General features: G+C 38.4%; 1 protein-coding gene across 7 annotated transcripts in view; it reads left to right on the top strand.

The window, feature by feature from the left end:
- LOC121652588 (cAMP-specific 3',5'-cyclic phosphodiesterase 4D-like) overlaps nt 1-22,648 on the top strand; it is a 92,415-nt gene that overhangs the window by 41,053 nt on the left and 28,714 nt on the right. The window contains exon 1 of one of the 7 annotated variants that reach the window (XM_042005436.1): nt 14,864-14,955. The exons of 4 other annotated variants lie outside the window; for them this stretch is intronic. In XM_042005436.1, the coding sequence (XP_041861370.1) occupies nt 14,879-14,955 (77 nt within the window). In that variant the 5' untranslated portion in view covers nt 14,864-14,878. Of the gene's footprint in view, nt 1-14,863; nt 14,956-20,317; nt 20,805-22,648 lie in introns of those variants that run through there. 2 more of the 7 variants (XM_042005434.1, XM_042005435.1) reach the window with 2 other exon arrangements.

The raw sequence follows: 22,648 nt of genomic DNA, 5'->3' as shown, positions 1-22,648 counted from the left end.
AAATAAATTGAGGATATATATATATGAAGTGCTGTACCAGTGAACCCATGTCTGTTCCATACTGAGGGTTGATGTTGTGAACACTTTTAATGAGTGCTTCCACTTCGGTTGTCCTCATTCTTTTGGAGGCCTGCCTGTCTTTTCCCACTAGGTGATGTGTTTGTGTGCAGTCCAGAGGTAGTGCTCAACTGAATGGTGCTTCAAAGCCACCCAGGGAACTTGGAGATTCTGGCAGTGGTCAGTTGGCCTCATATCAAAAACTGACTCTTGCCCTTTTTCTTGTGTGTGCTGGTAAACCCAATACAGTGCAATTTTTTTAAAGTTTTTCTCAGAACAAACTACATATCACATGGGCTTTTTTCATTTTTAATGGCCTTTTGTCTCATCATTTAATTGGGTAGCAGACTAAAAGCTGATTTTACCTCTTGGTTAATGTTGTCCTTGTCCTCAGTATATGATGAGATCATGACATGTACACTAACAACATGAAATATCACCTGCACATCTCTATATTAGTTATTTGTGCTTGAACACAGTTTGTTGGCACAAGGACTGCAAGGTCACAGAACGTAGGTAGAATCTCAGCTGACGTAATGTTTCAATAATCGCTAACTGTTTGCTTTGAGGAGCTCCCAGTTGCCTTGGAGATGCAGCAGTCCGTGACAGTTAAATCTGATGGCGTGTGATCCAGGCAGTGATGACATTATCAATGTCCACTCACCCAAACATAAAGGTGACAGTCATACTAACAATAGCAAGAAAGTCCATGTTCTACTGGAATTTGTTTACCAAATGATTAATATTTTATATAAAATAATTTATTATTGGTTAATATTAGTATATATCACTTTGAAACAAGATGCAAGCATGTTACTTCCCTACTCTGATGTAAAAAAGTAAAGTCATTAGTTTAATGTAAGTCAGGGTGCAGGAATATGAGCAGGTTACCAGGATCTCATTTTATAGACATAGTGTACAGTATCAACAAAGATGTGTGTCATGTATTGAACTGTTAGGCAAAAAATGCTACAATTTAGCCTTAAAATGTAGCTTAGTTGAGTTTTATGTAATAGGTGCTCAGAATGTGCTGTTGGTGTAAGAAAAGAAAATCTATTTACTCTTTTTATCCTGATTTTACTAGTGTTCTGGCTTTCTATGGCTTAATGGCAAATTATTTGTCCTTTTCTATTTTTAATTAAGCTTTAGTTCCCAGATAGCATACCCACATGTGAGTTTCACTATTGGTCTTATTCTCTTTGCTTCACTTAGGTCATAACATTTTAACATTTAGAGTCAGTTTATATGGGCCATGCTTCACTAATGTTCATGTTTAGTTTATGTAGTGGAGAAGTTGCACTGCTGACGTTACAAGTAACAAATGGAAACTCGGAATTTGCAACTGAAAGAAAAATGCAAGAATCCACAAATCAGATCTCCTAATATGGATATAAAATATAAGATAAACAACTTGTAGAGTGCATGTAGAGTAGAGTTTCGATTTGCTGCCTCTGAGAATGCAACATGATTTAAAGTTGAGGATGAAGATAAAGATGGGTAGATAATTCTACTTTATGCTGGGTCTGTTATGAAAGAGTATCTTGCAAATCTGAATGCCTCATTAAATGACAGATTAAAGCCTGCATGACAAAGAACATTATGCTAAAGTGTTGCTGTTTTTAACCAACTGTCCAAATCCTAAAAATACAGGTTTATTTAATTACCCGGTCAGCACTTTATGTACAGCATATACTGTAAATATGAATAGGAAGTTGTAAACAGCTTTTACAAGCTTTTTTCACCTTGTTACATAAATGATCTCTAATGTACATTTAGCCTTTCATTTAAACTACAGGTTAGCTGTTTCATCATCTTTAGCATCAAAATTTTCTGGCATCACTGTGTGGTTAGTGCCACAGCCTCACAGCAAGAAGGTCACTGGTACGAATCTTGGTTGGGGGGGAGGTTCGAACCTTGAGGGTGGTGGCCTTTCTGTGTGGAGTTTGCATGTTCACCGCGTGTATGCGTGGGTTCCCTCCGGGTACTCTGGCTTCCTCCCATCGTCCAAAGACATGCATGTTAGGTTAATTGGTGACTAAATTGTCCCTGGGAGTGAGTGCGAGTGTGAATGGTTGTTTGCCCCTGTGTGTTGGCCCTACTATGGACTGGTGACCTGTCCAGGGTGTTCCTTGGACATCTGACGTTTACCCAAGAGAAGGTCAGTTAACAGTAAATATTTGTAGCATCTGCTCTTTCTGTTGACAGTAAAAACGGGCAAATTTGAGGTATAGTCGCGAATGGTGATTAATCAATATATGTGTGTGATTGTGTGTGTGTGTGTGTGTGTGTGTGTTTGTGTGTGTGTGTTTACCTGTCATCTTTCATCTCAAGACAGTTTTCCACTTTGGTGGACAATAATAACACAGGTCCAACCACTACAACATAAAAACTACTCACAGGTAAAATGAATAATATTAATGATCTTGTTATAATGGCACCTGTCAAAGCCTATTCTATAGTAGGCAGCAATCAAATGGTTACTTCTTGAATTTGAAGTGTTGGAAACAGGAAAAGTCTGAGATCATAACAATCTCTGTCACTTTGCCAAGTGGAAGATTGTGACTCCAGGACTACTGGATAAGGGCAAATAAGAATAGCCTAAAGCAGTGTGGGCTGTACCATGCTGTGTAAGGACAGGGTCATGTGCACTGAAGGCTCCTAGAAGAGCATGATTCGGATTTACCAATAGAGCAAATTGTTGAAGTCTGAGCTGCAGATCAATCAAAGTGAACATGCTGAACCCTCCCCCCTTCTGAAAGCATCTACAATGAGTGTCACAACTGAACTATGAAGAAATGGAGTCTGGTTGCATGATGTATGCAGGCAATCCAACACTGACAGTGTGATATTTCATAGACCATTTCATGGCAACAACACTACTTGATCTCAGATTGTAAGCCCTGTCATGCTGCTGAAACTGTTCTGTAACAGTTTCATGAAAGTGACAGAGAAATGAAGGCATTGACTAAACTACCAGATCTCCCTTATTCGTTGTGATCAAGCATTTGTAGGATATGCCTCACAAATAATTCTGATCCCTGCCGGCTCCATTATTTCTTCTGTTTCGTGCACACAAAAAGACATTTAATGCTCAAGATTATGCAGAATGCTACATGTTGTCTATGTTTTGTTAAAGAAATGATTGTTTTTCATTTGCATGTCTGAGCTCAGTAATGAAAATGTCAAAAAGTTTAGCTGCTTTTTGATATCAATGAAAGTAAGTGTGTTAAATCATCATGTGATAATATCATTTTTATTGAGCTCTAGTTTCTGAATCAAACCCACTCCGGTATGTTGTTGTAGAATTAGAAAATTCTACAACCAAAAATGAGTCTGGTGGCTCTATATTGTTCCTGATTAGTTTGCATGCATACTTATATATATAGTTTGCATAATCAGGATTCCAACTGTAAGAGATGCTTTTTACTTAAACTGATCAGCCCTCCTTTTTTAAAATGTTAAGATGTGCTTCATTATTTAAATGTCACCAGGGATTAAATTCTGCTCAAGAGCAACCATTAATATGTACTATAGCTACATGCGGATGCGGTAAAGCTTACCAGTGAAAAGACTGAAAAATAACTAATCTTTGCAAAAGAAGCTGCAGAGTGCTGAAATCAAGTCACTCTTTGGTGCAATTTCCAACATGCAATTTTCTCCTTGATGTGCTAGTAGTTCAGTATCTTTCCTTTTCACTTTGTCAAGCTCCCCCTCCAACACTTCAGTCACCTTGACGCGTTATCATCAGACACAAAGCAGTTCGCATACAGAGCTGTATTTATTCTGACAAACGGTTACAATAGAGATGAGCCTGGAATCACAGTGAAGTATTTTATTCAATAGTTTATTTTAAGTTAATCTACATCCCCCTTTTCTGGAAAAAGTTAAACTTTTATGCATTAGATTGTAAACATAACTATATTATTACAAATAATGTAAAATATATTGATACAATTTCTGGACTGGTGTAATGAGAAAATTTTTTCTTTCCTTATTTATTTACTTTGGTCACATGTTGGTGCTAATGCAGTATCACATAGATAACATACTCCTTTGTACCCCTCTGATGGGAGACCCTTGGTTCATCCAAAGCCCCCCTCTTTCTCTGCAGTAGGCACGAATGATTAGCTGTTCATTTTTTCTACCACTGTGTATTCTGTTGCTGTGATATTTTACTGCAAATCTTGATACAAAACATGGCTTGTTTATTTTAAATGTCCTCATATGCCCTGCAAATTAAGAATTTTTTTTTTAAACCAGGTCTTATGAATATGGCAGGACAAATCTTCCACCTTTTTTTGTCTGTCATAGACAGTTTGGTCTTCACAAACAATTTTGGGTGTGTCCACAACGTTAGCCTCACAGTACAACTGCCCTAAGTCATAATTTTAATCACAATTTGTGACATCTGTCAAACTTTACTCTTCTAATATTGCTGAGTGACTGTGCAGCATTGCCTGTAAAACCTTAAAATAGGACTTAATAATAGATTAGATTTATACTGTGCTTTACTTCTGATGGCACTCAAAGCACTGACATTGGATTCATTATTTATCCACTCCTCACTCATATTAAGTGATGGTAAGTTACATGTGCAGCCCTGAGGCTGACTGACAAAAACATGTCAGCCAGCGGCCTGTTCGACAACCACCGACCAAACATTCATACACCAGCGATGCCAACACAAGAGGCAAGGAGGGTGAAGTGTCTTACCCAAGGACACACCAACAGATGACTGTGGGAGTAGGATTCAAACTGCCAAACTTCCAGTCATTGGACGACCTACTTTACCACCTGAGCCACTGATCCGAATGATGGAGAAAATCTTCAGTAAGTGCGGTACTGTTACCACCTCACAGCTTCTGGAGGGTGGTTTTTTTTATAGTGCTTTAACTGCTGAAAATATGCTTCTATAGAGGGAAGTCTCTTTTTATTAAAAATATAGCCTTGAGAGAGAAACTCAATAAGCAAAGCTGCTGGCATATAAAGAGAGATGTGTGTCCATTAAATGAATCTGCAGTTAAATTGTCACTATCTCTTTTTATGAGGAGTCCTTGGCTGAGGATGTGATAGGCAGTGTGATGCAATAACACCTACATACACTGGAGCATTAGTATTGTCACAAAGGACTTTCCAGGTCTCTCACACAGGTATTTATTTATATTAATTTGTGCATGTTTGTGTGTGAATTTGATCTGGTAGGAGGAGGATGAGTATGCGACTCAATTGGATAAATAGTTCCACACATCCCAGTATTAGTCACATAGAGAAAACACATGGAATTCAGCTTGCAGTCTTTTCTGCACACTGATTCCTAACAGTGACTGAATGGATTGAATGGCTAAGCCCATGTGGTCTGCAGGTTTTTATGTTGTGAATTCTGCTCCCCAATCCACCCTCATTCAGTCAGAAGAGTAACAGCAGATTGTCTTAGCAAATGATTTAGAATTTCTCCAGGGTTAAGAGCTCTAAACATTCCTACTTGTGATTCTCTAAGATGGACCTGCAATGCAGTGAAGTGCCACAGCTTAACATTTTAACCAAAGCCCAGAAAAACACATGATGTAAAGCTGAATTTCTCCAAGTGAAAACCCCACAGGATAACATTTTATAATCCCAAGTTTTTTTTTGTGTGGGTATTCTCATGTTTGTTCATTTGTCTGCATGTGCGTGGGAGCCATCTACTGGCCTCATTTGGCAACGCTTAATATAACAGCTGTGTTTTTGTTAGTGAGCTCATTGCAGTGACCCCTCATCACCTTTCCTGAGTTAAATCTGTCCACCCCCCACCCCAGACTCAAAAGCTTCTTTATGCCTCTGCTTAAATCTGTGCAGTAAGTGGGTGCAGAAAGTAAACATTTAATGTTTGGATTCTGCAGCCGTTAGCAACAGTTTCTTCACCTTTCCTGTCAATAACTTTAACATTTGTTTTTGTTGCTCAGTTTGTGTGCTGGTGTGATTGAACAAAGGAAAGTGTAGTGACACAAAATCCTGAATGACAACTGATCTATGACAATTGCTGTGCAAAAGCAGCACAGCAGAAACATTTTACTGTAACAAACGTCTCTTTAGAAGAAGGTCAAAGAAAGAGTTTTCTATTGAACATTTTAAATTGTTTAAATATAGGATAAAACAGCTAACAATGTTTGAGATGCAGCTTATGATTTTCTGATATGAGCGAGGTGAAACTGCAAGGAACAGCGATCTGAGATCACATTTGTAGTCACAATAGTCTCGTCTCAAGTTTGCTTTTGTCTGCTACTGACTTAAGCACATCAGTGATAAATATCAGGACACACACTCCTGTCACAAAGTCCCAGAACACAGCTGGCTGCAACTTTTTTTGAAATCTCTTGATGTCTGAAATTTAGGGTTTAGTGAATTTTACCTTTTTATTTCTTGATAGCAACATATAATGGTGGATTATTGAATGAAACTGTACAGTCCATGCAACATTTATTTCCACTGTTCTGCTTATCATTGGCGTGTTTAGGCACAAGCAGATTTAGGATGTCAGTTTGTGTGTTTTGGCTGAATTTGCAAGGTTGTGTTTTGGGTACAAGAGGTTTGGGTTGCTGACTGCCTGCGGGTCAGAGAGGAAATGCCTTTTTTCCATCACCACTCAGCCCCACTGGGAAAGCACTATTCACTTGAGATAGCAGTAAAAGTTAAAGTGACATTTCCATGACTCGTTTTATCTTTTATCTCAAACAGGCTCTGTTTTTAGACAGAGTGGGGCCTCGGTGACCAGCAAAGTGAAAATCTGTCTTGGCTGTGGCCTGTCAGTGCAGCACAGCCCTGGCATTTGTCTACACATGAGGAGCTGCAATCACTGGTTAATGTTTATGCACTGATGAGTTGTAGAAGGAAACAGATGTAAACTGGTGTGCTTTCTGGTTACCACCTTGCTTCTGCGTGAAGGGAGTGCCGGACACAGCTAGCTCACCCATGGCAGGAGCTAACAACACTATAATTCAGGCCTGGCCATATTTAGGCAGAGCTCAGTGCTGTGTAAACACAGCTTACTTCTGAGGGGAGGGCTCAGTCCTGCACTCATGTCCGTGTCCATCAACAGGGCTTACAGATATTCGTGTACTGTAAGGTGATGAAGATTCTGAAATTGTGAGGTAGAAGTAGATCTGAATAATTTAGAGACTCACAAGTGTATGCATATCAATTGTATCATAACAAGACAATCTTGTTAGAAGAGTTCTGCTGCTCTGAGATGGATGACTTGGACTATCTATCAAGATAAAACTGCTGGACAAGAAATCAACATAAGAAGATTTTTTTGTTGTAGTTAATCCCCTTACACAGCAGCATGAGTGAGGCCCTGTGGGAAAACTCAGGGGAGGCAGGTTCCTTCCCACTCAGCAGCACTCAGCCCATCAAACTGAAACTGCAGTCACCGTCTGCCTCACCCTGCGGATCCCCCAGGATGTCCCCCTGTGACTCTCCACGCAACTCCCCCAGGCACTCTCCACTGCTGTACCGCAAGCTCCTCATGAACCGCAGCATTGCTCTGCAGCGCCGCTTCACCTTGGCTCACACACCCAGGTAGTGTTTGTAATTTAAAGCCTTTGATGTGGATTTATAGGCCTTTGTCTGGAGAAGTAGATGAGAATGGAATGATAACAAAGGTTAGGATTCAGAAGTCATCTTCATATTTTTTGTGACGATGTGGCCCTGCTGAACTCAAGTTCACTCAGAAACATGTATTTGTTTAGGACGTGATAGGTAATGGTGTTTGTTTCATTATAAGAGAAGCTGCTTTTTACACGTCATCAAAATGTGTGTCATGGGATGGCTTTGGCAAAAAAGCCCCATTGTCTAATGAGAAGGTAACTCTGGGAAATCATGATGTTGAATTTGTTGACGTCTGGAATGGCGTCATCTCAAAGGACCTCATTGTTCTTGCAATAAAAAAGAGGGTCTTGTTATGAGCCTAAGGTGTTCAGCAGCAGGTCAAATAGTGATGAGAAAGGTTCCTATAGCAGCAGATAGACTGCTTGTCTCTGACCTGAGGTTTCTGTTTTGCAGAGGCAAAGCTGTAAACACATGGCTGGCACTAAATGCTGCACTTTAATTTCTTTTTCTCATTCCTCATGACTGAAAACATGCAGCCTGTGTCTGTTTTACGTCAGAGAAAAACAAGCTAATGCCATATTTCCTAGTCAGAACAAAGGCTGTAATGTTTTACATTATTATTTATTATACACACATATTATACTACATAAAAATAATAATAATAATAATAATAATAATTATTATTATTATTATTATTATTATTATTAAAACAAGAAGAATGCCGTTTCTGAATTCTGGAGACTATTTTGTATAGTTGTGAAGGTAAAATGTATAAAACTAAAGTAGCTCAAAGATGCTGAAAAACAATTATAAAATTCTTTGAGGAAAATTAATTAAGGGCAGACATCAAGCAGTTTTTTTTTATAATGTTGTCTTTAGTAATTTTATTTATTAACCTGCTTATGCCTGAAGCTGATACAGGACTGTTTCATGTGGATACCAGCTGTCTGCAGTAGTTTTGTTCGTCCTGTAGTCTAGATGTCAATCCTTTTTATTGACAGTTTTGCACACACACAAACAGTGTTGCAGCTTCAGTAACAGAATATTGATATTATAGTTTGATGAAGTGTGACATTCTCATTGATCACAAGCTCAAAGCCAGCCAACATGCAGATACACCTTTTATTAATCAACTTAATGCTCAAATTAAGTCTGTTCAACAAACACATTTTACATGCAAGTGATAAAAAGAATTACCATGCCAAGCTAATGCACAGCTGCATGAAAGCTATTTAAGTAAACCAAATATTCCCCAGTGTGTTTAAAAGTAAGAATTCTCCTTCAAATGGTGAACAATAAGATCAGTACTCTCTAAATAAAGTTTCATCAACCTGTTTTACCAGACTGAATTCATATCTTGATGATCAGAAAACTCCTGCACAGTCACACTTTATAGCATTTCGTTTCATGTAAAATTAAACCACCTGTCAACAGATAAACATGAAACCTGAGTGTCTTTGCTCCCCCTCCCTTCGCTGTCTCAAAGCCCCTGAGAGTTGACCTGCCTCCCTGTCTGCCTGTAACTATGTGGAGAAAGCAGCTTGTAAATCTGATGTAAGCATTAAAATCATCAGTAACTCTGTTGTCACCCATTCTGGCTTCAGGGTGAAAGATCAGACCCGTCTTAGCATTAATTTAATGCAAAAAACCAATAAAATCAACGAAACTAAAGTCGGAATAAAAATAAAGGATAAGATTCTTAACTTCAGTAAACATTTAATGTTTTTGTTTTGTAATAAGAAAAAGGACACAACGGGATGGTTTAGATTTAGGGTAAATAGACTACATGAGCAACTTGAAAACTCAACCAAGTTTAGACAGGTTTAAATAAATAAGAGCCAAAATGAATACCATATAAAATGCTCTGGAATAGACTTTAAAAAGCCATGCCTGAAAAAAAAAAATCATTGTGTACTAACAGTTTCAGTTGTCAGAACTGAAAGGGTCCTAAACACATCTGAGCCATTCAGAATATCTCTGACAACAGGTTTGATAACCTATACCACATTTGGAAGATAATCATCTATCAAGCATCCTGTTTTTACTTTGCAAAATTCAAAAAGTGCTTAGGGAAGTGGTTGTGGTGGCATTTGCAAATGGTGTTCGACAAGTGTCCTTAAACCTAACTATGATCTGTTTGCACTGCCAGTAATTAGGCCCCTTCAATGATAGCTATTTAGAAACAAAATAGGTGGTAAAACTTTAAAGACTGATATATTCATGTTGCCTTTTATGCATTTCTACTTATGTCATTGATGCCAGTTAAGCTGCCCATCCATGACAGATTATTATAAATCACTAAGAAGAGGCTTTTCAGTTCAGGTTTATTTCACATAGCAACAGTTCCCAACAAAAAAGCATCAGGGTGATTAACATCATGGCCAACTTAAAAAAAAATCTTGCTGATTAAGCATTTTGTCAGCAGTAGATAGAAAACCCCATTTTAACAAGATCACACATTATCAACAGGTTGGGGTGAAATAAGAGACAACGACACATTATTAATAAACAGGCAGGTTGGTGAAGCTAGTAACTGCAGAACAGGTACATGGAGCTCTAGAAAGAAAGATGCCTTCACAAAAATATAGGGAAAGATAAAGCACAAACTACATGACAGTAACAAACAAAGTAATGCCTTTTAACAATGACCTATCAAAACATGAAGAGATAGAGTAGAGGAGAAGGGTTAACTTAATGCATTATGGGAAATCTCCTGCCAGCCAGCGCTTACAGCAACATAACTCAGGGATTCAACCTTAAATAGAAATTTTTATCAAAAAGGAGAGTCTCCTTAAACTAGAGAGGGTGTGTGTCTCTTGAACCCAAACTGGGAGCTTGTTCCATGAGAGAGGCCTGCTAGCTGAAAGCTCTGACTCCTGTTCTACTTTTGGAAACTCTAGGATAGAAAGTAAGTCTGCCATCTGAAAGTAAAGTGCTCTGTTGGGATAACGAGAGGTCTTTAAGATACAGTGGAGTTTGATTATCAGGAGCTTTAAGTGGGAGAAGAAGGATTTTAAATATTGGATTTCACAGGAAACCAGTGAAAAGAGGCTATAGCAGGACAAACATGATCCTTGTTTGGTTTGGCAATTGTGTCTAGGTGAAAAAGGTTGTTGTAAAGTTATGTGTAAGTTAATGGATACAGTCTGTTCAAAATAACTTCAAGGTTAGAACTGGAGGTCAAGGTGATTCCCTCCAAAGTGATTGTGTGGTTAAATAACATGTTTCCAAGTCGTTAAGGCCCAGAAAAAAGCAGATAGTTATTTATTATTCATAATATAATGAGATACTTGTAATGTCACTAATTTAGTTTAATTTGGTTTTATAGAAAAATATAGCTAAGTGTCATCTGCATAGCAATTGAGTTGCATGCCTGAAGCTTATTAACATTGCCATAAAGGAAGTATGCATATAGTAAAAAGTATAAACCTTAGCACAGACAATTATGGCAATGAGATCCAACAGGACGCATACAGACAAGAAGAATCTATACTGATGCGATGAAGAGATCATTGGTGAATGACTAGTTGTTTTTTTGCTGTGTTCTGCAACCTGATAGAACCTCATCACAAATATTGTATTTGAGAAACCAAGAGACAAACAGGACTTTGGACATCTAAATCAAGTAGTTTGTTTTTGATAAGTTTAAAGGTACATTTAGAAATTTCTTCAAATGCAAAGCACAGTTTTGAATGGATGGACACTTTTGTCCATCTCCTGTATTGTTTAGGCGCGTAATAGGAAGGTCTGTCGCGATTTGCAATAAGTCAATTAATTGCACGGTAAGAAAAAATGAGCGCGATGAGTTTGCCAGCAACGGTAATTTTCTTTCTTTCTTCTTTTTTTTCTATCTTACTTTACCATAGACTGTGTATGACAAGTTAGTTTTAGCTAGTTTTTTTTAATAAAATGGTACTAACTGGCAGTTTTACCTGGCAGTTGGTGGCACAAATATGGCAGCGGCCATGCATGTGGACCCAAAGCAAGTAGACAGAAATAGATCATTTTAAGAGCATAAAAACACAACATTCATTTTTTTAGCGTTTACATGTCCCAAGCCTGTATAAATACAGAGGGATGCATCAGGAAGGGCATCTGACATAAAACATGTGCCAAAGGAATGTGCAAATTCATCCTACGACTTCCATACCGGGTCAGGTGGAAGCATATGACTCGCTGTGGCGACCCCTTAAGGGAAAAAGCCGAAAGGAAAGAAAAAGAGTAGCTATTACATACGAACAGAAACATAGTTTTTGAGGATATATAATTTTTTTCTGTCATTGACCTTTGGTTTTTCTACATGGTGCGCCTTTAATTAAAGTAACATTAAAAGACCTAAGGGTATGCATAATTAATCACATAAACTGATCAGATTTGATATGAAAATAGAATAGAATATAGAATAGAAATACTTTATTAATCCCTTTGGAGAGTCCTCAGGGAAATTTGGGAAATCTTAACCAAGAGGAAAACTAATTTGATGGAGTCTGAAATACATATTGATCATTTATATGAGTAGAGAATATTTTATGTGTTAAAAGGGTAAAAAGCAAAATTGTTTCACTGTTTGCTGTTGTGCACTGCTTGTAGACCAGAACAACTTCTTCGCCAATGACCGTTGTTTTTCCGAGGTTGGGTCATGTTCAGGTTAACATCTCGTTCTGCTCTCTGCCATTCACATGAATCTAGATAAGATCAATTTGTGCTTATTGGCCCTTAAAGGTTCTACCAATATTGACTCACTGATTAATATTTACAAAAATGTCAATGAATACATTTTAGCAGCTCTATATTAGTAAGATCTCACTGCGAAAATGTTGCTGCTGAGAATCTGCAGTCAGGTTTCAGATGAAGGATGTGCACATGTTAGACGCAGGGGTGTAATCTCACCTCTGAGTCAACAGTCTATAGGCCTTTACATTATCCAATTTCATTGCTTCTGACTTTTCATCATTTAATGTGTGAAAAGTTAATGATCATATAAAGGTTGTGAAAATATATGTTCACACTCTTCTACTTCTTTGTGTTGACTCTTTAGGAAGTAGTAGGATTTTTACCTCTAGATTTCCAGTTCTCACTGAACACTTTTCCTGTGTGACTCCTGTTCTTCATACAGCTCGCCAGGCAATAATCAGTGGCTTAAACAGCAACAAATATTCATACAACAGTGCATCCAGGACTTGATGGCAGCACAGGCTACAAACACATGTCCACTAGTTTCATGAACCACAGCAGTGATCTAGCAAACTGGTTTAATATGGCAACCTCCAAGCTTAAAAACATGATGTTAGTGTGGAAAACCAAAAATAAAAGAAAACAAATCTTTTAATGTCTTTAGTGGACACTTGGAGCTGATTCAAAACAAGCTGATCCCTGACACTGTCATCCCCCTTAAAACATGCTCATGTGACATATGTGCATGCAGAAAGATATGACCTATAACTGCGTTCACTCTTCTTTCTCCTCATGTGGACTTTGGGGCTTTTTAAATGATAGACTTGACAATGATGTCTGCTCCAATGTGGAAACAGTTATATAAGGTCCTTTTCCTTATGCCACTTGAGGGGGCATTACTTTACAGCATGCCATGATTATACATAAACAAATGGGATACATGGCTGCTTCAGATGGAGGACTTGCTGCAATCCCCATATGCCCTACATTTAAAACTAAAAGCTAAACTTAAACACTAAAGCAGAATCAAATGCAAGCTTGCCTGTCAGTTCCACCAAGAACAGCTCCCATGAAAGAGTCGTTGACTGATTATTTTTTATTCCCCCATGACTGATTATTGTGGCAAGTTTTAAGTCTCAAAGCAAAGTAATTAGTTTATTTTATTGTTCCAGTATGTGAAGGTGTCTTTGGGTTATGGACTGCTAAAGATAAAATTGAAAAAAGTTTTTAAGGATGTTTTTTTAGTATTCAGAACTTCTAATAGAAATAGTTCTCTATCTTTATATATATATCTATATATATATATAGATATATATAGACATAGTTCTCTATCTTATATATATATATATATATATATATATATTTAGCATTTGAAAAGTTTTCTTCAACTTTGCTCTGCAGGCTCACATGTTCTTCTTATACCTCCCCCATCCCTCCTTGCTACCCTGCCAAGCACTAACAAAAAATATCTCATAGCTACAGGGCTGCAGAAGGAGGGTATCAGGTCAGGCAGCATGTTGATCTCACGTGTCAATGATGGCTCTGCCAGAAACAAAAACACCCACTAGACAACTAGTGGAGTAACATCTCTCTTTAACAAGTTGCAACGCACCAAAATGTTCCCCTGTAAGTGTCTAAATGAGGAAGTGTTTTAAGTCTCACAAGGCTTGGAAGGAGCCAGCACTCCACGCTTGGCAGTTTGCTGAAGGCTTGAATAGCAGTCAGCTTGGACCTTGAACACATTTGTCTTGCTGTTGGATATTCTGCATGAATCAGACTTCTGAGCACACGGTGGGTTGTCCTCAGCGCCCAAAGTTACCTCGGGGGACTCCGCAAGTGCATAGAGTGCCAGAGGAAGAGGTCAATCCTCACTGACACTACCCTGCAGTGTCACTGTGATCAGCAACAGCTCAACTCTTCCTCTTTTTTTGCAAACGGAGTGAGCGAGGGACTGACAGAGAGTTGGAGAAAAAAACGCCACTTTAAAAGATTTAAGGCTTCTCTCCAGGTCTCATGTTTTTTTTTTTTTTACTGGACAGCTTTGGATTTACGCTACTAAAGACTTTTTTCAGAATGTCTTCATCCTGTTTTGTGATTATTTTGTGTTTTTATAACTGCAATCTATGGAGAGAGGACAAATAACAGAGTCATTGCAGCAGAGTCTTCAGTTATAGCAGCAGCTTTTCTGCTTCTTCCCTCTGGAGGTTAGTTAAATGTCACACTCTTGGCACCTTTGTTGGGGCTTGCCTCTGACTCCTGTAGATGAACTGTGCAGCATTCCTCAACAATTTTCCCTTCATCCCAAAGCACTGAAGATACATTAAGTCTGTTCTCTGTCTGATTCTGTCATTTTTGTTTTTGTCTCTGACCTGGTTTCTTCTTTTTGTTCCAGTTTTTCTCCAGAAAAACCTCACTGAGTTAATTGAGAAACACCAGGTCATTTATGAGAGAGAAATAACTGCGTTGTGGCATTCGAAAGGTGTCATAAGAGACTGACATCAGATGTGCAGTTTATCATTTTTACATCTGTGTGTCATATGAGTCAGGAGCTCAAAGCACAATGAACAAAGACCTCCGATTTCCAAAGAGAGGGACCCTTACTGGTTTTGGACACGGTCGGCGGCACTCATGCTTGGGGTATGTTCCTAAACCCTGCATCCTGCATCTTTTTAGCACTGATATTCACTAGAAGGACTGTTTACACAAGCTGCTGAGAACAGGCACGGATAAAAGACCTACAGAGATAGTTTCACTATACAAGCAAAGTAAACCGTTTATTTCCAGTCAAAACAAGCATTAATTATAGTTTACTGTTGATAAAATGTGATTGTCATCTCACTTTCTTTTTCAATCTAATAAATAGTATAATTGACTTGGCATATTCATTCACATAATAAAACTAAGATTACAAATTGCAAAAGTGACAAAGTGAAAACTTACTTTGATCACTGCCCCTCAGTTACACTAATTCTCAGAGGATATGATGTGTGAAAGTATAAATAGCTTGCTTTTTGAGAGGTTTAACGTGCTGCATGCTGATTTTGCAGATAATAGATGTTATATGCATCAATTTCGGGAAATATAAATGAAACAGGTTAAAAAAATTAAAGTGATCGTGCATTAATGAACTGGAATATTTTCAAAAGTGTGACAACACCTTATAATTTAGATTTTTATATTATATTTCATAGCATACAGGTCAATGAACTGTGGAAAGAGCAGCACTGAGTGACAGTGTTGCAGTGTGGCTCAGCCTTGAGGCAATGTTAGAAGAGGTCGCTCCTTTTTTTGTTGTTTTTGCTTGTATTTTACCTAACGGCTATTTAGAGGAAGTGACTTTTGTTTGTGTCAGTCAACACACTTCCTGTTTTTTTGTTGAAAGTTTCTCAGACTCGATTTTTCTGCGTGACGAAGGGCCCTGAGACAAACGTTGATGAATGAACACAGGTGATGCTTCTGTTCAAGCAGCTGAGGACCAGATGTACCAGCAGCCCAGTTTAAAGTTTAATAAGTACGTGTGCCTCAGTTTGTGAATAACTCATGTCTTTCTGAGGGTGTTTGGAAACATGTTACACCTTCTGTTGCTGACATCACAGTGAAGAGCTGACTCATGTTATTCTGGTAATGAAAGCTCATGATCTTTTGTGTGTCTGTGCAAGGGTGAGTGGTTTCCTACACATGTACTGACTTGATGCATTTTCGAATTTGTTTCTTCACATTCTGGCTTGGTGTGTTTTGTGGGTTCTCTCACCCGTTTGTTCATGCTCATTCTTGCCTGTGTTACTAGTAAAAAGGAAGCAGGGTTGGTATTAGTGGGTGCCACCCAGCGCTCCACACTGCCGCCACTGCAGTGGTTGGCTCAGCTTTATGTCTACAACCTAGCACAATTGCAAACAGATACCATTAAATTGACGTAGATTTTACCTACTTTATTTGTTTGTAAACAGAGCTTTTAAAACAAAATGCAGAGACTATTTTTATTTGTTCTTTGTTGTAACTGCGGTATTAACTATCAATTAGAAATATCCAAAGGAATCCAAAGAGATTTTTATATCTGCAGATAGATTATTAGAACAATAAAAAAAGTGTGAGACAAACTTGAAAATCTCAGATTTCCCAAACAGTCCAGTTCATCAGCCAGTTCACTTCTAGTAAGACTTGTTTTAGAGCCATTGCAGCACAGCTTAGTCCCAGCAGAGCAGGAGAGAATGGAGGTAGAAGGGTTGGCAAGGGGGGGTCAACAATAACACAACAGACCCCTAAAATAAAACACGCAAGCCTGGAATAGTTCCTCACTCTCGCCAGCCTGGCTGCACATAACACGTGAATGTGACACGTGTTCCTCATTTCTTGTGTATACAAACACACGCGCCAACACGCGCACCCCACAACCTGCCATCGCCACCCGTCCCCAAAACCATATTGATTGTTCCACCAGAGAGCTGTTGTATGTGCTGTTAGGTCATGTTGATGAATGAGGTGTTATTTAGATTTTTATTCATTCATTTGTTTATTTTCCCAGCTTTGGAAAATGCAGTTTAATCAAGGTTTGAGATGTAACATTTGTTTAGTTTTAACTGCTGAAAAGGAGTGAGAAAAATAAAGCAGACCTCTGCAGTGGGTTTATCTTCTGTACATCTTTATCCACAGCATCAGAGAAACTAGTGCAGAAAAAATGGCCCTTTAACTTGCTGTAGTTTATGTTGTCAGCTGTGGAAAGAAGTGTCCTATCCTGACCATCTTCACTTGAGCTGCCTTCATGGTTTTATGTGGTTTTGTGATTTTTTTCTCTCCGCTGCGTGCAGTTAGTTTTTAGGCCCGGAGTGACCTCTGCTGGGCAGTCAGCTCAGCTACTTAAACTGACTGCAACACATACAGTATTAAATAAAGAGCAACATCTTGTGATCCACATTCATTCAGTGAATTTAGTTGTTAAAAAGCTACGGCGCTGTTGTCCAATTATCTTGTGCAAACAAAGATAATTTGGTAATTTAACTGGACTAAAAAAGCCCAAAGAAAGGGGAAAAATCACTCTGAAACAGCACGTTCTGATTTATGACTTAAGACCTGCAGGAGAATATTAATGTAAAAACTAAATATGAAAATCATCCTCCAGCCTGTACATGTAACCATAAACACTTTGTGGTTTGAATGCAGTTTAATTTTTCATTCTCTGCATCAACTTTGTGTAACCACACAGGGTTCCACACAAGGTGGTGCTAGATCGCCTGTGCACCTTTTTCTCAGGTCAGATTTATTTACACATAATTAGGAATATCTTCATAAACCAATATATTAATGCGAATAATTAAGAAAATGTCCACATGATTGCAGCCTCTGAATGATTCACGTCATCATATGAAAGCTTCTTAGTTTAAGTGTCTTTTTTATATACAGTGGCTTCCTCATTGGTCTGAATAACTGGGAGTTTCTGTATACAGTTTATACCACAGGCTGAAGTCACTATAAATCTATAGATGGCTCCAGATCCAGACACCAATCTTGCAGACCTCTCTTATGAAATTTCTTCTAAGTGTCTTAGCAGTTTTATGACTTCTTGGCAACTTTACAGACTATTGAAACAAGTCTTTCCAGTCTTATTGGGAGTCTTTGGTAGTGATTTTATATTTTTCCTCCTTCTTTGCAGCTTTAAACTTTTATCCTCTCAGCATCAGACGGACTGATATCTGACTCTTAAACATGAAACCCTTTATTAGTATAAACTTGGCACAGACACACGCAAACACTCTCATGCTCCTGAACACACGCACACACATTCTTGACACTCCTCCCTCACAGCTTATTCTCATTAGCAGAAGTAATGCTGTCATGGGAGACAGCAGCCAGCTGGGCTGTAGAAGTCATTTGGCTGGTGGATTTGGTTACACAGCGGCCTCACAAACACCTCATTCTCAGCAAATCTCCAGCCTGGCATCTGTTTCGGGGTCCAGCATGTTTCACAAGCACGTTGCACGAGGACAGCGGACAGCATTGGTGGAAGGACAATTTACATTTTCAGTTCAGTGTAACTGTAGATGTCGCTGATGTTGAAAATCACTACAAAATAGGAGTTGCTGGAGTAAACTATATCTGTAGGCTATATTTTTAAGTCTGGGGGGGGGTTTAAATATAAATTTGTTCGCTTTCTGCAATTTTTTTGCCAACATAATCTGAAGAGAAATGATTGGGAAACAGGTTTTGAGAATTACTCAAAAAGTTTGCATTTGTTGTTGGGGTAGTTAGACTTTTTAGTGATTCAGGAGGAAGGTGTTTTCTTAGAGGGTGAAGGGAAGCAATGATTCACACTGGTCTTCGTTTTACTCATTCAAACCAAACTTATAATTATTCAAACTACTTTTCATGGTGTTACACTGCTTATGCTTTCCAGTAAACAACATAACAGAAAGCTTTAGGGGAAATTTTGAGAAAGAAGTGATTTTTATTAATCTATTTTTATTCTTCGGGACCAATGCTGGCATCTTTTATACATGGAAACTGGAGATTATCCTCCAGTTAAAAATGTTAGGAAAACCATGTCCATGCTGTTTTCTGCTTCAACAAAGGCAAATTAAATTAGTCAAATAGTGTTCGATTATAATAAGAAAAACATGCGTGTAGAGAAGTAGATTGAATTAGTTTTTACATATTAAAGTACCTTGACTGACTTAAATGGGCAGTTCCATGTTAATTGTTGCAGCTGAGAATCAGGTCTTAACTAATTGTTTAGACAGAAACCAACACATGAAGATGTTTTTGTGTCTGAGCGTTTTGTTTATGACTGAGAGTAATGCAACAGATTAGTGCTATTTTTACATGGATGTGGATGTAATATCAGGCTCATCTGGTTTAGGTAGTTTCACAGAGGGTCAAACAGAGGCCAGTCATGAATACAGTCACACAGAACGCAGACTAGGTCAGGATAATGGTTTAAGAAGCTGGAATGATGGAACGTGGACTTCTTTTGTCTCTGAGAGCATGCTGGCTGACTGCTTTAAATTTTTTCATATTTGTGAACAACTGAGGCATCTGTGTAGCACCAGGTCTGACATTCATCTTTGTTTAGGGTGGAAATGAAGGAATCTGAGTACAGAAATAACGGATATCACCCAGTTAACATGAACATTTATAATTTAAAAGTAAATTCGATCTAAAAGGATTTGAGATGTGGGGCAGAGGCCCACATTTGGTTATGTTAAAACAGAATCTTATGCATGTAAAAAAAAAGGAGAAACAACCCATTTACAGATTTGCCTGAAAACCTGAGTTTTGGGCTCGTTCAAGTTTAGAGAACTGCTGAAAATCAGACTTAAGCATCTGATAATTAACACATCTGCCTTATTCCTTATCCAGTCATTATTTTAAAAATGTCTCATATTATAAAGCCCCCTGCACCTCATCTCTTCTTCCATGTGCCTGCCCACACGTCCGACTGAGCCTCCTGCCCAGTGTGTCTAAAGACAAATATTTGCTTTCGATGTCGACAGCGGCGAGCCCACTGGTGATGACATCATCAGGTCCAGTACGGCCTTCGGTCCATGTGGTTGAAAGTGTCTGGTTCTCCTCTGATGGGGAATTACACAACCACCCTTCATTCTGCAGGTGAAAGTGTCCTAAACATGCTGATAACATGTTTGAATTTATATGAATAAAAGTAACTAGATTTAACATCTTTGAAAGAAAGGATCCCATCACCAAGCAAATAGAAAGTTATACTTATGAAAACACAGATACTCTGCTAAAATAGTCTATAATCTCATTAAGTAGTGGTGTAACATAAAAGTACTTTTTGGTGAAGAATGTGTGTTTTTTAAGTTTCCTGATTGTTAAAATTCAGTCAGAACTTAACACATTTACTACACTCTGTGGATATACACCCCCCTTCCCTTTCTCTCATACATACTGTACATGCACATGTTTTTTTTTAAACCCTGGAAGGAGGAGACAGACAGAGACGAGGGAAGGAGGGGTTCGTCTCCAAAGAGGAGGGCGAGTTCAGTTCTAAACTCCTCAATGTGGATTTGAGATTACCTCCTTCTGCTCATATGTAGCTCTTTTTTCCACCACATGAAACTACAACATGCTGCTGAGGAAATGACTCTTTAAAACCCACCCTGCTTTGATCCCTTTTTACTCCCGTGTCCCTCTCCTGACGTTGGACTGGAGTCATGCTGCTGAAACACGCTTCGGAGGACTTTCCTCCATCTGTCTGCGCGTCAGTGGAAACATGTTGCAGTGTGAAGGGAGAGGAGCGAGCCTTATGGAGCCGAGGAGCAGAGGAGTGCCCCGTGGAGGAAGAGGATAATTAGTGGAAACTAAAGCAGGAGGGAGACACACACACGCACTGCCACAGACATGAGTCTACCGAATAACTGTGTGTATCTGACCCCTTCGGTTCAGGATCGCTGCTTCAAAGTGCGGAGCGGGAATATCAGTGGGTCACCGTGCGCTGTCAACCGGCCCATTGACATCATTCAGAAACGCAGGCGGTAGGACAGATGTGGCTTTAATCCAGATGTTGTTGCACAACCCTTGGCACAACCCTGTCTAATTTACACAAACTGCATTTCTAAGACTCCTGATGGAAAAACTTTGGAATAATTTTGTTAATTGAGCTAAAATCAGTGGGTTTGGCAAATAAAAAAATTATAGTCACTTCTTACAATAGTTTATGACCCTGTCTTGTTGTGGTAGTCCAATTAAATAACATTTAATTAATAATTTTAAGTATTTAGTTCTTTTTAAATCTTTGCAACTAATATTTGTGCTTTTTTCATGTGTTTGCAAAACTTCTTTTTTTATCTTATTATAGAATGGCTTCAATTTATATTGATCCTCTATAACTACAGAATTACAACAGAATTACTGGGTTAGTTTTACAGTTTTCTTGTACTGACTCTCACTCCAGGTGTGACTGGAAACCCGTTTTACTTTTTACTCCTGAAGTATTTGGTCAGTATTTTAAATGAGATTCAGTTAGCTGTGTTCCTCAGTAGTCGGCCTTTATAGTGATCTGGCTTTCAAAAGTCCTCCAGAGATCCCAATCATATAATTTTTCATCAGGTCTGTGGTTCTCTGAGTTTAAAGTGACTTCATCTTATTTTAACTTCATCCCTGAAAGTCAGCATCACATTGAACTCTGTTATGCTACTAATCTAATCAACTCTGGAGGAGTCATTTGTGAAAACAGGAGTGAATTAACTTGCATCCAGTCTGGTTTAGTTTTACTGCTGCTCTTCTTTATTGACAAATTTCATGGTGTCAGGTAAACTGAACAAAACATTCTTCACTTCTTCAATCCAGATCAGTTTAATCCATAATGTCCAAATAACAACCAGTCAGAGCCATTTATCTGTCTAAAGCAGGAATACAGTGATACAGCGGAGCACAGACTGCATGAATCATGTAATGGTGAATCAGATGGAGTGACGTGAATCAGTGAGTGTGTGTTTTATAGTTTTCATACAACGTGAACAACTGCATAATGAGAAATATCTATTTGCTCACTAGCTGTATTTCTATGTCCAACTACCAATGACTTTGCTCAGTTGTAGTCTGAACAAAGTAGCTAACAATATCCCTTTCTCATGCTCTAAGACTAAAGTTAATTCACATAATAATTAATTCTGTTGTCTTTAAATATGAATGGAAACTATTTCTTTGTTAAAAGAATCTTTCCTCTAGTTTATTTTCTGGTACACTTCAGTCGTAACATTAACATACTATAGTCTAGAAGCAGGTTGTAATGCAGTATTAGAAGCATATGGTGGACTGGAACTAATATAGTTTACTCTTTCTCCTACAATGATGACCCACGCTACATTCCAGCTGCATGAATGTACCTGAAAGTGTCTGCCTCTTTAAGAGTCACAGAAGGAAATACTCATTCTGCAGCTGACCTTCTAGAAAGTAATGATGACATCAATGAGGAGGGGCATCAAAGTGACTTTATAATACCAACCCACCAATAAAAAAAATCTTCAGAGGCAGGTTGCAAATGTAGGTGGACGTATTTATAGTTTTGATGGATCAACCACATGTGTGTAATGACTCACTTAAAACGTGGCAGAAGGAGGTTAAGTGCTCAGTGCTTTGTAATTTCTGTTTAACCCGAGATACATACAACCTCTGCCACTGCTCCATCTGGTACTTAGAGGTTTTAGAACTTCACTGTGAAGGTGGAGTTTAGGTGGTTGTGTGTGAAAGAGTGGAATTAGTGAGATATCTTTAAAATATTACATATGAGACAGGTTACTATACAATTTCTGTCTTTTCTTTACCCTGGCTGTCCTGTCCAGGTTTATTTTCTTCATGACCCTGTCCTTTTTTCTCA

The sequence above is a fragment of the Melanotaenia boesemani genome, chromosome 14 (assembly GCF_017639745.1).
Source record: "Melanotaenia boesemani isolate fMelBoe1 chromosome 14, fMelBoe1.pri, whole genome shotgun sequence".
NCBI classification, from domain to species: Eukaryota; Metazoa; Chordata; class Actinopteri; order Atheriniformes; family Melanotaeniidae; genus Melanotaenia; species Melanotaenia boesemani.
This window is presented reverse-complemented; position numbering and strand designations above follow the sequence as displayed.